At 37.3% G+C, this 16,609-nt stretch overlaps 1 protein-coding gene across 1 annotated transcript in view; it reads left to right on the forward strand.

Annotated features, from left to right (window-relative positions):
- LOC118572616 (vomeronasal type-2 receptor 116-like) overlaps positions 1-13,769 on the forward strand; it is a 35,709-nt gene extending 21,940 nt beyond the window's left edge. The window contains exons 7-8 of the mRNA XM_036172343.1: positions 9,507-9,630; positions 12,841-13,769. Of these exons, the coding sequence (XP_036028236.1) occupies positions 9,507-9,630; positions 12,841-13,769 (1,053 nt within the window). The remainder of the gene's footprint in view (positions 1-9,506; positions 9,631-12,840) is intronic.
- Positions 13,770-16,609: the final 2,840 nt, after the last annotated feature.

The following is a 16,609-nucleotide window of genomic DNA, read 5'->3' on the forward strand; positions in this document are numbered from 1 at the left end:
AAATAGTAAAAGTTTGAATTCTTCCTTTCCAATTTGTATATCTTTGATCTCCTTTTGTTGTCTTATTGCTCTAGCTAGAACTTCAAGGTATATATTGAATAAAAATGGGGAGAGCAGAGAGCCTTGTCTTGTTCCTGATTTTAGTGGAATCACTTTGAGTTTCTTTCCATTTAATTTGATGTTGGCTGTTGCCTTGCTATACATTGCTTTTATTATGTTTAGGTATGTTCATTGTATTCTTGATCTCTCCAAGACATTTTTCATGAAGGGTGTTGGATGTTGTCAAAGGCCTTTTCAGCATCTAATGAAATGATCATTTTTTTTTTCTTTCAGGTGGTTTATATGGTATATTACATTGACAGATTTTTATATGTTAAACCATCCTTGCATCTCTAGGATGAAGCCTAACTGATTATGGTGGATCATTTTTTGATTTGTTCTTGGAGTTGGTTTGCCAATATTTTATTAAGTATTTTTCCATCTATGTTCATGAGGGAGATTGGTCTGTAATTCTCTTTGTTGCATCTTTGTGTGGCTTGGGAATCAGAGTAACTGTAGCCTCATAAAAGGAATTTGGTAATGTTCCTTCTGATTCTTTTCTTTTTTCGTTCCTTCTGTTTCTATTGTGTGGAACCATTTGATGAATATTGGTATTAAAACTCTTCTTTGAAACCATCTGGTCATGGACTTTTTTTCATTGGGAGACTTTTAATGACTGTTTCTATTTCCTTAGGGGCTATTGGTCTATTTAAATTATTTATCTGGTCTTGATTTAGCTTTGGTATGTGATACCTATCTAAAAAATTGTTCATTTCTTTTAGATTTTCCAATTTTGTGGAGTACAGCTTTTTGAAGTATGACATGATGATTCTCTGGATTTCCTCATTGCCTGTTGTTATATCCCCTTTTTCATTTCTGATTTTGCTAATTTGGAAGCTCTCTCTCTCTCTCTCTGCCTTTTGGTTAGTTTAGATAAGGGCTTGTCTATATTTTTGATTTTCTCAAAGAAGCATTTCTTTTTTTCATTGATTCTTTGTATTGTTCTCTTTGTTTCTATTTTATTGATTTCAGCTCTCAATTTCATTATTTCCTGGCATCTGTTACTCCTGGGTGAGTTTGCTTCTTTTCATTCTAGAGCTTTTAGATGTGCTGTTAAGGTCTAATGTGGGAGTTTTCCAGCTTCTTTATGTGGGCATTTAGTGCTATGAATTTTCTTGTTAACACTGCTTTCATAATGTCCCATAAGTTTGTGTATATACTACATTCGTTTTCATTGAATTCTAAGAAGTATTTAATTTCATTTTTTATTTGTTTCTTGACCCATTGGTGATTCAGTTGAGCATTATTCAGTTTGCATGAGATTCTAGGCTTTCTGTAATTTTTGTTGTTGAGATCTCAACATATTGGCCATAGTGGTCCAATAGAATGTAAGAGGTTATTCCAATTTTTTTGTATGTGTTGAGATTTGCTTTGTGATCAAGTATGTGATCCTCAGCAAACCCTCATCTGACATAGGGATGATCTCAAAAATACATAATGAATTCAATAAACTAAATATCAAAATACAAAATAATCCAATTTTAAAATGGGCTACAGAGCTAAACAGAGTACTCTTAACAGAAAAATCTCAAATGGCCAAAAGACATTGAAGGACATGCTCAACATCTTCTGTCATCAGAGAAATGTAAATCAAAACAACTCTTACACCTGTCAGAATGTCTAAGATCAAAAACAATGATTGCAGCTTATGTTGGAGAGGATGTGGACCAAGGGGAACACTCTTCCACTTTTGGTGGATGCTCAAACTGGTATAGCCACTTTGGAAATCAATATGGTGGTTTCTCAGAAATTTAGCAATCAATCTTCCTCAAGACCTTGCTCTATCACTGGTGGTCCAATAAAATACAGGAGGTTATTCCAATTTTCTTGTATCTTGAGATTTGCTTTGTGACTGAGTGTGTCATTGATTTTAGAAAGGTTCCATGGGGTGCTGAGAAGAAGGTATATTCTTTTGTGTTAGGGTGAAGTGTTCTGTAGATATATTCTAAGTCCATTTGAACCATAATGTCTTTTAGTTCCCTTATTTCTCTGTTAAGTTTCTGTCCGGCAGACCTGTCCATTGGTGAGAGTGGGGTGTTGAAGTCTCCCACTGCTAGTGTGTGGGGTTTAATGTGTGATTTAAGCTTCAGTAGTGTTTCTTTTACAAAAGTGAATGCCCTTGCATTTGGGGCATACATTTTCAGAATTGAGACTTCATGTTGGTGGATTTTCCCTGTGATAAGCATTTAATGTCCTTCCCAATCTCTTTCAATTGATTTTAGTTTGAAGTCTATTTTATTAGATATTAGGATTCCGGCACTAATTTACTTCTTAAGTCCATTTGATTGGAAAGTCTTTCCCCAGCCATCCCAACTTTTTACTCCAAGGTAGTGTCTGTCTTTGAAAAAACGTGTGTTTCTTGTGTGCAATAGAAGGATGGATCCTGTTTTCATATCCATTCTATTAACCTGTGTCATTTGAGACCATTGATATTAGGGGACTTGAATGACCATTGATTATTAATTCCTGTGTTTTTTTTTTGTGTGGTAGTTTTGTGTGTTTTCCTTCTTTGGTATTTGTTGGTGTGAGATTATTTATTGCCTGTGTTTGCATAGGTGTATCTTACTTCCTTACATTGAATTTTTTCCTTCTAGTGCTTTTTGTAGGGCTGGGATTGTGGAAAGATATTGTTTAAATCTTGTTTATCATGGAATATTTGGTTTACTCCATCTATGGTAATTGAGAGTTTTGCTGGGTATAATATTCTCAGTTGGCATCAAGGGTCTCTTAGTGTCTCCATAACGTCTGTCTAGGACTTTCTGGCTTTCATAGTCTCCATTGAGAAGTCAGTGTTTTTCTTATAGGTATGCCTTTATATGTTACTTTGCATTTTTCCTTTGCAGCTTTTAATATTTTTTTTTAATTCTGTATGTTTAGTGGTTTGATTATTCTGTGGTGAGAGTACTTTATTTGGATCCAGTCTATTCTGTGTTCTATAGGCTTCTTGTATCTTCATAGGCATTTCCTTCTTTAGGTTAGGAAAGTTTTCTTCTATGATTTTGTTGAATATATTTTCTGTGCCTTTGAGTTGGTATTCTTTTCCTTCTTCTATCCCTATTATTCTTAGGTTTGGTGTTTTCACGGTGACCCAAATTTCCTGGATGTTTTGTGTTATTAATTTGTTGGCTCTAGAGTTTTGTTTGACTGATAAATCTATTTCCTCTATCATATCTTTAATGCCAGAGATTCTCTTTTCTATCTTTTGCATTCTGTTGGCTATACTTGCATCATTAGTTCTTGTTCATTACTCAGATTTTCATTTCCAGCAATCGCCCATTCTCTCAGTTTGTGTTGTTTTTATTGTCTCTTCATTCTTCAAATCTTGAACCGTTTTCTTTATCAGTTTAATTGCCTTTTCTTGGTTTTCTTTAAGGGCTTTATTGATGTCTTCCATTTTTTGTTTGTCTTTTCCTCAATTTCTTTTCCCCATTTTTCTTTATTAAGAATTTTTCTACTCACTCCACATGCTATCCACAGAAACCCCCTCCTCCCTCCTTCTACCCGCCAACCCTCATTCCCAAGCCCCTCCCACTGCGCCAAGGTTCTGCAAGGTGTCACACCACAGGCACCAGAGTCCAGAAGCCTGCACATAGACCAGGGACAGATCATGATTCCCCTGCCTAGGTGCCCCCCAAACAGTTGAAGCCAAACAACCGTCTACCATATCCAGAGGGCCTAGTCCAGTCCCATGGGAGCCCCACAGCCACCAGTCCACAGTTCATGGCATTTCACTAGTGTGCCTGGTTATCTCTACATGTCCTCCCATCATGGTTTTGACATCCTTCACCTGCAGTATCTCTCCTTTCTCCCATCAACTGGACTCCCAAAGCTCAGCCCAGTGCCTGGCTGCAGATCTCTGAATTTGTCTCCATCTGTCGCTAGGCAAAGGCTCTATGATAACAGCTAGGTTATTTGCTATGTACTCACTCATAAGAGGATACTAGATTGGGGGGAAGGTTCCATGGGGTGCTGAAAAGAAGGTATATTCTTTTGTGTTAGGGTGGAATATTCTGTAGATATCTATTAATCTATTAATGAGTCATAATGTCTGTTAGTTCCCTTATTTCTCTGTTAAGTTTCTGTCTGGCAGACCTGTCCATTGGTGAGAGTGGAGTGTTGAAGTTTCCCACTACTAGTGTATGGGATTTGATGTGTGATTTAAGCTTTAGTAACTTTTCTTTTACAAATGTAGGTGCCCTTGTATTTAGGGCATACATATTTAGAATTGAGACTTCATTTTGTCAGATTTTCCCTGTGATAGATATGTAGTGTCCTTCCTGATCTCTTTCAATTGATTTTAATTTGAAGTCATTTTATTAGATATTAGGATAGCTACATAAGCTTGCTTCTTAAGTCCATTTTATTGGAATGTCTTTTCCCTGCCTTTTATTCTGAGGTAGTGTCTGTCTTTGAAGGTGAGGTGAGTTTCTTGTATACAGCAAATGGATTGGTATTGTTTTCATATGCATTCTGTGTATTTTTATAGGTGAATTGAGACCATTGATAATGATGGATATTAATGTCCAGTTACTGCTAGTTCCTGTTATTTGTTGGTGGTAGTGTTGTATGTTTCCATTCTTTGGTATTTGTTGGTATGGGACTATCTATTGCCTGTGTTTTCATGGGTGTATCTAGCTTCCTTAGGTTGGATTTTTTCCTTCAAGTACTTTCTCTACTTCTCTTTCTTTGTTACATCTTTGTTTGGTTTAGGAATCATGGTAATTGTAGCCTCATAGAAGGAGTTTGGTAATGTTCCTTCAGTTTCTTTCATGTGGAACAATTTGAAGAGTATTGGTTTTAAGTCTTCTTTGAAGAGCTGGTAGAATCCTGCATTGAAACCATCTGGTCCTGGGCTTTTTTGGTTGGGAGACTTTTAATGACTGTTTCTATTTCCTTAGGTTATTGGTCTATTTAAATAATTCTTCTGGTCTTGATTTAACTTAGGTATGTGGTATCCATCCAGAAAATTGTCCATTTCTTTTAGATTTTCCAATTTTGTGGAGTATAGATTTTTGAAGTATGATCTGATGATTCTCTGGATTTCCTTGTTGTCTGTTGTTATTTATCACTTTTAATTTCTATTTTTTTAATTTAGATGCTCTCTCTGTCTTTTGGTTAGTTTGGATAAGGGCTTGTCTATCTTGTTGATCTACTCAAAGAACTAACTCTTTGTTTCAATGATTTTTTGTATTCTCTTTTTTCTATTTTATTGATTTCAGCTCTCAATTTGATTATTTCCTGGAGTCTATTCCTCCTGGATGAATTTGCTTCTTCTTGTTCTAGAGATTTAAGGTGTGTTGTTAATTCACTAGTGTGATATTTCTCCAACTTCTTCATGTGGGCATTTAGTGGTGTGAATTTTCCTCTTAGCACTGCTTTCATAGTGTCCCATAAGTTTGGTTATGTAGTATATTCATTTTCATTGATGTCTAGGAAGTCTTTAAATTCTTTTTTATTTCTCTCTTGACACATTGATGATTCACTTGAGCATTATTCAGTTTCCATTGTAGCCTTTCTGTAATTTTTGTTGTGGTTGAAATTATACTTTAAACTGTCTTGGTGTCTAGGAAAGACACAGGGATCGCCCAATGGCAGAGAAATGAATGAGATCTACATGAACAACATGATCGACAGTGGGAGTAATGAAGGGCAAGGTTTGAGGGAAAGAAAGCTTAGGGGAGCAGGAGATCTCAGCTGGATCAAGAACATAAAGGGAGAACAAGGAATAAGAGAACATGATAAATGATGACCACATGAGAACAGGAATAGGCAGAGTGCTGGAGAGGTCCCCAGAATTCCACAAAGACACATCCTCTGTAGACTGCTGGCAGTGGTCAAGAGAAAGCCTGATCTGACCTAGTCTGGTGATCAGATGGCCAAACGCCCTAACAGTCATGCTGGACTCTCATCCAATAACAGATGGAAGTGGATGTAGAGATCCTCGGCCAGGCCCCAGGTGGATCTCTAGGTGTCCAATTGTGGAGAAAGAGGAGGGACTGTAAGAGCATGGAATTGTTGAGACCAAGATTGGAAAAGCACAGGGACATATAGCCAAATGAATGGAAGCACATTGATTATGAACCAAAGGCAGTGGAGCCCCTAGCTGGATCAGGCCCTCTGGATAAGTGAGACTATGTAATAGCTTGAACTGTTCGGGAGGCATCCAGGCTGTGGGCTGAGACTTGTCCTTAGTGCATGAGCTGGCTGTTTGGAACCTTGGGCTTACACAGTGACGCTTTGCTCAGCCTGGAAGGAGGGGACTGGAACTGGCTGTACTGAATCCATCAGGTTTAAATGAATCCCCAGGTGTGCCTTCATCCTGGAGGACATGGGAATGGAGGTATGATGTGTATCAACACACTGGGCTCAAATTGGCCATGATGAATAATTCAGTTTCTGAGAATATTCCATGGACATTGTATAAAACTTGAGACCCTATTGGCTGAAAACTGTGGATGGTGTAACATATAGATGGGATGACAAACCAAAAGTGTGGGTGTGGGAACCTAGAATAGGAGGAAAATACTGGCTTCCACCAAGAAAGCAAGATGGCAACTTTTATCCAGATATTTTGATTCCTCCTGAAGGCATTTGGAGATAATGTGGCAATTAATGGAATGATTGCTACAAGTTTTATTGGGTTCCTAGATTAAAAAGAGCAGCCAGAAATGCGAGCTTCCTTTCATGGAAACTCTAAAAGTTGGATCAGGTTTTCCTTGGAATTATTGGGATATAGAAGGACAGAACTTGGTGACTCACAGGGGCAGATTTCTTGTCTGAGATCATTGTGGCCCACCAGTTATGGGGCTTGGTGGTTTCAGAGGGCTGAGGAGGAACTTAGGTGGCTACAGGGGTCTTGAGGTCGGAGCAGGCTGTGTAAAAGGAAGTGACTGTCTGGTACATTGACCACTGTTCTTATTTTTACATTTTTTTGTGAAATTGCATAATGCTAACCTCTGGGTCAAGTGCTCAGAAGACTGTATAATCATTAATAATAAAAATAGATTATGCTTGCTTTGGTGTTAAGTCTGGGATAGTTCCTGTGTTTAGTAAAAGTAGATGAAGAATATATTGGTGTTTTTTTAAGACTAACCTCTGGAATTATGACAACACTTTGTATTGGGTGATTTTCTCTCTTTTTTTCTGTCCCCCTTACTTATGATAATAAAAGACTGAGGTTACCAGGGCAAAAGCAGAAGCTAAGAGAAGGTAGGGAAGTTGAAGAAACTGTAGCAGAGAAGCTACTTAGCAACTGCAGAAGCCAGAAGTGACCTGTCAGCTTGCACAAACACTGTCTTTGAGTCATTACTGTGCCTTCCAGATATCCCATCCTTCAGGCCCCTGAAAATGCTGAGGCTGGTTCCTGGCAAAGAGTCATTCATCTCTTGGTCTAATCAGAACTGATGGATTCTGTGTTTCAAGAAGCCACTGAGAGCTCAGGCAGGCTGGTGGGTTTGGGGTAGCCGGTGGGTTTTTTACATTGCAGGGTCTAATGGGAAGTATTTAGGGAGCCTGCATGCAGGATTCTTCTGTTCTACATTTCCTAATTGTGACTAAATATATATGCTAAAAGTTTGTGATCAATAAAATATAAAAAGAAGGCAAAAATCAGTGAAGCCTTTCTTTTCCAGTGGACCTAGAATGCAGCCATGTCAGTGTATCCATGGCAACACATGTAAACCATGGGGGAAGCATACACCATTTGATTTATATCAGCATATTAGCCACATGTTAACTGTTAGTAAATAAATTTTCAATTCCAAAAAACAGATCTTTTACCATAGATGGTTAGAACAAAGAAGGGACCTTTAACTATTTAGTACAAAATCTGGGGCCTGGCACCTCCAAGCCTCTCTGACCATCAGTGGCGCTTGTTTCCAAGGTGAGAATTTGAGAAAATTACTTCTCTCCAGAGTTGGTCAATCAATTAACAACCTCTGTCTGTTAATCACACAGATCTCAGGTCTAAAACATCAGCAGTTACCCTCCTAAGCTAAAATCTTGCACCAGTAAACCGAGTTGAATGTGTTAATACCCTTCTGAGGTCAAAGTGGGGATAGCTGAATTGCACTTCCCATTAGTTGCAGACAGGGTGCTTTCAGGGCACTCTGTTGTTTTTATCTTAAAGGGGCTTTGATTCAACAAATGCTGAAATTCTGTCTTTGAGTCTATCTGTGAAAGTCCCATTTGTGACCTTTTTGCATAAACACCTCCTCTGGCCAAACTGTCCTGCCATAAAGTTAATTATAGAGAACAGACTTCTAGGTATTTATCAGACTGTTTAACAAAGATTTGGGTGTGTGACTTATTTTTCTCACCAGTATTACACAGTGTAGGTAGAAGTCATCCTTCTATTAGTAAAAAGGAATCATTGTTTCTGACAAAAGTGGAAAACACTGGTAAGGTTGTGGGACATGTCTTAAAGCTGCTACAGAGAGTGAAAGGCATGGCATCACACAAAAGATTTACAGTAATAAGCAGACATCTATTCAAAAGACCGTAATCCTCATTGCCTTACCTATGAGTTTGTCTTCCATCAGATATGCATATTTCTGGTGAGTTGACCTCCCAAATATAGCTGTAATCTACTACATAATCTTGGGGACTCCATGAACAGAGGGCATATTTCCATTGATTAATTAAATGAATTAAATGTCTTGCTGCTGAAAAAGGAATCAGTTCATCAAAAAATCAAAAACATGCACCAAACAAAAGCAACAAAAAATCATAGACTTAATAAGGTCTCATGTGACAGGTGCAGGTGCATCAAGAGTCAGTCAATTATGGCTGCAAGAGCTTGCAAAAGTTATTCACAATGCTTCTTCAGTCAGGAAGTACATATAGGTTAATACTTCTCTTCATATTTCTTCTTGTTTTTCATTCTATCCAGGACAATAGTCAATGACATGGTGCTACCTACTTTTACAGTATGTCTTCACCCTCTTCAAGTACCCTAATGTACATCATCTCTCACACAAAGGTCCAAAGACTTGTTGTCATTGTAATTCTGAATCCTTTTAGGTTTATATGCAAGGAGTTGTTACATTTCATCATTATAAAAATTTTCTCTATCCAGCCATTAAAAAGCACACACTAGGGACACTTTATGACATTCTAGTTGCCCTTCTAGACATGTGTTCTGATGCAGCTCTCTATTATTTTGCCCTGTCACTTACTACTCCCAAAACTGTTCAGAGATTTGTTGTCATTGGGTTTTAGCACATTGAACTTCATTGGATATATATATATATATATATATATAATTTCAATGTTGAAACATCAAAACCATAATCTGCCATTAAAAATATAAAAACTTGTCATCTTATTATTTAATATTGAAAAGTAATATCTTTATTTCCTTAATCCTGTGTCCTCCTAAATTTTTTTCTGATGTATTTAATTCTCAGATTCCTCGCTCTGTGTGCAGTGAGAGCTGTGTTCCTGGATTCAGAAAATCCCCCCAGGAGGGCAAAGCTGCCTGTTGCTATGATTGTATACCTTGTCCAGACAATGAGATTTCCAATGAGACAGGTAAGTGTCAGTCTGACTGGGGTATTTCCCACCTTTCCACAGTGTTCTGCAATGTCTAAGCAGATGGAATCTTTCTGTGAATGGACAGCAGAGATAAGCACTATGATTTCTTTTAAAAGTCATAATGTTTCAGTTCCTTGTATCGTCATTTTAAAATTTCTGTCTGGCCATTGAAATTCATAATTGATCAATGTTTGTTCTCTCTAGGTATTGGTCTCTGTGGAAAGACCACTTTATCTATCCCATGGTAGTCTTCTCATTTTGTCAGAGCATTTGACACACATGGTACAAATTGTCTACTTCCCTTGTTTTTGAAAGTGCATTTATTCATAATTTACACATGGTTGTGTCCTTAGCATCCTTACTTTCATAATTTCAATCATGGCTCTGGATCTGTCAAAGATGATCAGAAATGTATTTGAACTACCCCTTGTTATAGTTATAAATATTTTAAGTAAGGAATTTAATGTTCTTTTGTCTCTGAATATCTTGCCTCCATGCATGTATGTGAACCACAGGATTGCTTGGAATACATGGAAGGCAGCATAGGACATCAGATCACCTAGACATAGAGTAACAGATGTCATTGTCTTACCATGTAGGTGCTTGTGAGAGAGTATGGGCCCCTCTGGAGAGCAACAGGTGCCCTGTACCAAACAACCTTTTTTTCAATACTCTATCCTTCATGTCTTGCATAAATAACTTTCAACATTCCCTTAATTATTATCTTTTCTTCCTTGTTTACCTACATCTTCATATGCATACAGGAAGCGTCATGGTACATAATATATAAGGAGAGTTTGTTCAGTATAACATAGGTTTTAAATTCCTAAAATAATTGTGGAGCAGAAAATATACATTAGTGTAGTATATCACAAAATTATCATGAGAATGTTCCACTGAAGAAAATATTTTTTAAATTAATAATTGTCTATGTAGTATGAAATTAAATCTAGATTTGTATCACTTCTTTTCATTTGATTAACCTAAGAACTGGTAATACTCATTTATTATTGCATACAAATGACTCTATCTTTATAATGTGTTAACAGAAGCATTAATGAACATAAAATAAGTAAATTATAGAATACTGACTTGTGACAACTAGTTGAAATGGCATCATCACTCCCGCTAATTGTGATGTTGAGATTAAGCCAGGCAGAGGTGCACACTCCTGTTCTCACAGTAACTCAGGACTGAAGTGCAAAGATCTGTTTTTCACAGTGGATCTGGACACAATAGCAGAATCCTATGTTGAAATACATCTAAGGGACAGAAAATAGGCACGAGGTGACTGAAAATAGTGAATGTGAGAAGCACACACAGACACAATGTTGAATATCGAGAGAAAACCAGATAAGATTTCCAATCATTATAATTTCAGTTTAATTAGATTCATTACTTATTAATTTAAATATTTTGAATGTATAATCATTTCCCCAAACAATCAGGGATTTAAATATTATTTCACAAACATGTAAATTTTTTAATTTTGGAGTGTTTTTGAAGTGCCTGTTTTTAAAATGTGTATATTAAGTCTGTACTGTACAGACTATCAATGACTCATCATGCATATAGATGCTTTGTGTCCATTGGTGGCATGGTAAGTTCATGCACATGTCTGTTTCAACAGCAGCAGTATGTGTAGCTGTGTAGAAGGTACACAACTCCTCTGCTTTGTGACAGAATAATATATATGCAGACATGTTCATCAATTAGTTACTTGTCTTGATGCTCTGATCAATTACTTGACAAATTGGCTCTCAGTTTGAGAGTACTGTTCTCATGTCAGCAAGAGTGGAAGCTGCTGGGCCCATTGGTACTGTAGTCAGGAGGCAAGGAGAGAGAGGAATACCCTGAGCTCCACTTAGTTTGTTTCTTTTTTTAGTCTGGGACTCTAGGTCATGGAATGGTGCCCATACTCTCTCAATGGGTTTAACCCTTTCCACCAGAGTGATACCCCATCAACTGAAATCACAGACTCAACTTAATATTTGTCTCCCCAGAAATTCTAAGTTCCATCAAAATTAACCATTGCAATCTGTCTCTCTTCCTGCAAAATAACTGACAAATCTACTCTATGAGAGTGTAAGTTCACTGAGCAAGAAGGGACTTATTCTCATTTTGGGAGATCATGAATATGAATATGTGTGTGTAATCAGATTATGATGCCTGTAGTAAATACTTGAAATAAAAAAGATAATCTTGGTACCTGCAAAATCATGAATTCAATAACTTGTTTAAATAATTTCAATAAATATCAAATTGAATAAGCCAGTTTGGAAAATTTTGAATTTTTCAACCAAATGAAAGCATGATACAAATACATTGATACTTATGTATTGTTTATTTTATATGAAACTTACAAGTTATCATTGGGAAATTATCAAAAATTACTCCATCATACACTAAGTCTAGTAAAAGTGTTTTAAATTATTAGGCAGTGGGGGCATAATCCAAGCATTGTAGAAGCTCTGGCAGACATATCTATGAATGAATTTGAGGCCAGCCTTTTCTACAGAGTGAGTTTTTGAACTGCCAGCACTACACAGAGATACCCTGTATAAACAACAACAACAACAACAACAACAACAACAACAAATCACTTTTATGCCTATCTGTTAAATATATCTTTTCTCCATGCAAACAACTAAACACTAAACAGTTTCAGAAACGGAAGTTTTCATGCTATGAGGAATCTAATAATTCTCATTTCTGCATGAACTGTCAGGAAATGAGCAAAGTGGGGAATCCAATAAACTCCATGAAAATAGACAAATTTTGGGTCAGTGACTGAGAAAAATATAATACAAAGAAATTTGAAAAAACTCTTGATAGTGAACTCATATTACCAATTCCTACTTGATGGATTTCACAAGGAGGGAGTCTTATGACTAAGTTAGATTTACATAATTTAAGTTAATAATTTATGACTATATAGAAAGGTGAAGATTGCCACATGAAAACAAACATTTTTATGTACAACGATGAAATGAATAGAATTGTTCACTTCCAATCCCAATAAAGACAATGGGCACAGTCAATTTGAGATCATTTAGGAATTTTCACTACTGAGGATTAATTTACTTGAGTCTTAAACAGTGAAGAGAGGAGATGTAGGTATCATGCCAGACAGCTGGTGCTGGGAAGAGGCTTGGGATAAAAGGGGAGCTTGAGCACAGCCACAACATAACTTTTATTTATGACCAGATGTAGATAATTGTGTGAAGTGTCCTGATAGACACTATGCAAACACACAACAGAACCACTGCATCAAGAAAGCTGTGACATTTCTGTCCTATGAAGACCCCTTGGGAATAGCACTCTCCTGCATGGCCCTGGGCTGCTCTCTACTGACAGTGGGGGTTCTTCTCATCTTTGTGAAGCATCACCACACTCCCATTGTCAAGGCCAACAATCAGGCTCTCACTTATGTCCTGCTCATCTCTCTGATCTTCAGCTTCCTCTGTCCATTGCTCTTCTTTGGCCATCCCAACACAGTCACCTGTGTCCTGCAGCAGAGTACATTTGCAGTTCTGTTCACAGTGGCTCTCTCTACTATCTTCACAAAAACTCTTACTGTGGTTCTGGCCTTCAAAGTCACTGTTCCAGGGAGAATGGTGAGGTGGCTGATGATATCAAGGGCCCCTAATTTCATCATTCCTATCTGCACCCTCCTTCAGCTTGTACTCTGTGGAGTTTGGCTGAGCACCTCTCCTCCCTTTATTGATTCAGATGCTCACTCTGAACATGGGTACATCATCATTGTTTGCAACAAGGGCTCAACTGTGGCCTTCCACTGTGTCCTGGGATACCTCTGCCTCTTGGCACTTGGGAGCTACACTATGGCCTACCTCTCCATGAACCTACCTGACACATTCAATGAAGCCAAGTTCTTGACATTTAGCATGCTGATGTTCTTTAGTGTGTGGATCACATTCCTTCCTGTGTATCATAGCACCAAAAGGAAGGTCATGGTGGCCATGGAAATCTTTGCTATCTTGGCTTCCAGTGCAGGCCTCCTGGGCTGCATCTTTGCTCCCAAATGCTACATTATTTTGTTAAGACCAGATAGGAACTCATTGCATTGCATCAAGAACAATGCACATTCTAAGAGAAGATTCCAACCTATAGCTTAATCCACATGTTTCTTAATTACATATAAGTCTTTAAGACAGTTTAGCACCATACCAATTGTCAGATATAATGTAGCAATTTCAGAATTTTTGTTTATTGGTTTCCTGTGTTGATGAAATCACTATTTATTCTCTCATCTTCCAATATGACTTACATTTTTCTATGCATTAGAAACTTGATTTCCATAATATTAATTCTATTTGTCTATTAGTATTAAAGAGAAAGGATATGAGTTGTATATTATTCTTTGCCTCTTCAAAATTCCATAACTTTGCCTGTGAAACAACATATACTTCCACATGTATCTGAATGATTCTGATGTCCTTGATATGTTCCACAAGTGCATCCTGCTTTCATTCCATGTGTGCTTTCATTCTGAATAAAAGCACATTTTAAATAATGAATAAGATCTTGAAATGATGGAAATATTTTGTCAACTGTTTGTTTAATGAGGCGCATGCTACAGGAGAATGCAGATCAGTTTACATCTTTGTATCCTAACCCAAATTTGGAAATGAGAAAACTCGATACTCCCATTAACAGATAATTACAGGACGCTCTGTTAAATCTGTGAAGAATGTCAGTGTCCAGCTGTATCCAGGTCATCAGAACCTGTGCTCAGTTCTCTCTCTGACCTTCAACATCCAAATAGTGGTTTTTGTACTCTCCTTTTCACAATTCTTCACTTTTGATGTTTTTTTTCTGTTTTCTTTCAAGTGAAATTGTGCTTTGTGTGAATCCTGCATATTTATAAATACACCTTTCTAAGAATTCATGAACATTTCATAAAAGCTGTCCTATTCTCTGAGAACAACACTTTTTGATCTTCTCTTTTCTAGGGTACTGCATTTTGCATAAATATGCAAGTATGTGATGTATGCTTTGTATATTGTCATCTCTAACCCTCTTTTAATTGTCTTCAAGCTGTAAACTTGCAGAATAATGTAGGGGATACATAATTTTAAACTGTAAAGTCATATTAATAAGAAGCTAGATACTATCCTAGAGAATTGATTCATTTGTTTTTTGTATGTATATACGTGTATGTATGTATGTATGTGTGTGTATGTATGTATGTATTTATACTTTTTTAATGTATTAGATCCTGACTATAGTTTGCCCTCCCTTCTCTCCTCCCAAGTCTCTTCCCCAACTTCCCCTATGCCCTAGATCCATTCTACCTACATTTTTCTTCAGAAAAGAATAGGCCTAACCCAGGGAAACCCACCAAACATGGCATATCAATTTGCAATAAGACCAGCCAACTCCTATCATATTAAGGCTGGATGAGGCAACCAGTAGGAGGAACAGGGTCCCAAAAGCAGGCAAAAGAGTTAGAGACAGCCACCATTCCCATTGTTTCCAGTACCACATACAGACAGACAAACTGCACAGAAGGGTCAAGGACACCACATTATTCCATTTTGAAACACATTTATTTCAAAAAACATGTCGCAATCATGGTTTTTCCTCCCTCATTGGTTCCCTGATCCTCACTCAGCCAACGTCCTGATTCTTCCTTTTCATTTTTAGAGAACAAAGAGGAAAATAATACAAAATAAAGAAATCAAATTAAAGGATGCAAAACACATACACAAGCAGATACACACACAAACAAGCATACTGAGGTGTGAAACTTCCCAGATATGCTAGTGCAGTGGTGGCACTAAGCTTGGAGGAGTAATCACCAACCTTGATTTGACTCTAGGCCCCCATCAAGAGGTGGAAAACATACCCCATACTGCTTTTGGGAATTATCACCCTAAAACAAATAGGTCAACTACCTATTGTAAAACAAATGACTGCTGCTCTAATAAGGGACTATATCAATAAAATGATTACTAATGATGTCTGATATATGTCAGTGTCTTGCTCCGTCATCATCTGAGAAATTCCCTCCTGCAGATGATGGTAACAAATATAGATGACATCCGCAGGCAGACATTATACAGGGAATGAGAGAATATGGATAACACAGCCAAAAAGTTTTGTCTCCATCAATTCCTTCCCCTTAGGCCTAAGAGAACCCTGTGGCAGATGAGGCAGAAAGAATTTCACAACCAGATGGGCTATAGGACACCAAGAAGACAAGGCCCTCTAAACCAATAGTATAGATGGACATGTGAAGTGACAGAGACTGGGAAAGCATGACCAGGGCCTGCACAGGACTGCATCAGATGGAGTTTTAGAATTGAAAGGAGAAATGGACACTTGTGGTCCCAGCCCCCCATTCCTAACTCAGTAGCTATCTCCAATTTATAACCACTTGCAAAGGAAAATCTAGTTGTCTCCAGTGGAGTCTCACTGTGAGAATAAACTACTTTTTATGGTAGGCTGCAATTCCAGCACTAGATGTCCAATGGAAAACAAACTCAACAGCATGTTGAGAAGTTCCCTGTATCATAGTATACTGTCAGGACTTCTCCTTTTTCTCTTTTTATATTTTATCTTATATTTATATATAAATACATACATATATATATATATATACATATACATATATACACACACACACACACACACACATATATATATATATATATATATATATATATGCATATAATTCCCCTTTTACCATACAGGTATATATTAAGTATTTTTCCTTTGTATATATTATTTTTTTACTTAGTGGTTTTATGAGATTGCAGAGTGTGTAAATAAATGGGTGACTTCATCTAAGATGACAGAACATTAAGACCCCAGGGAAGACTTCTCTTGAATAGACTTGTCAAGAACTCTCTATCACAAAAGTTACAGGAGACAGTGACTCAGGATGATGCAAAGACCTTGCAAGGGAGATGAGACAGAGAACATCCTAGAAATGTCCCAACTAGACATAGCC

This window comes from Onychomys torridus, chromosome 22, assembly GCF_903995425.1.
Source record: "Onychomys torridus chromosome 22, mOncTor1.1, whole genome shotgun sequence".
Lineage (NCBI taxonomy): Eukaryota > Metazoa > Chordata > Mammalia > Rodentia > Cricetidae > Onychomys > Onychomys torridus.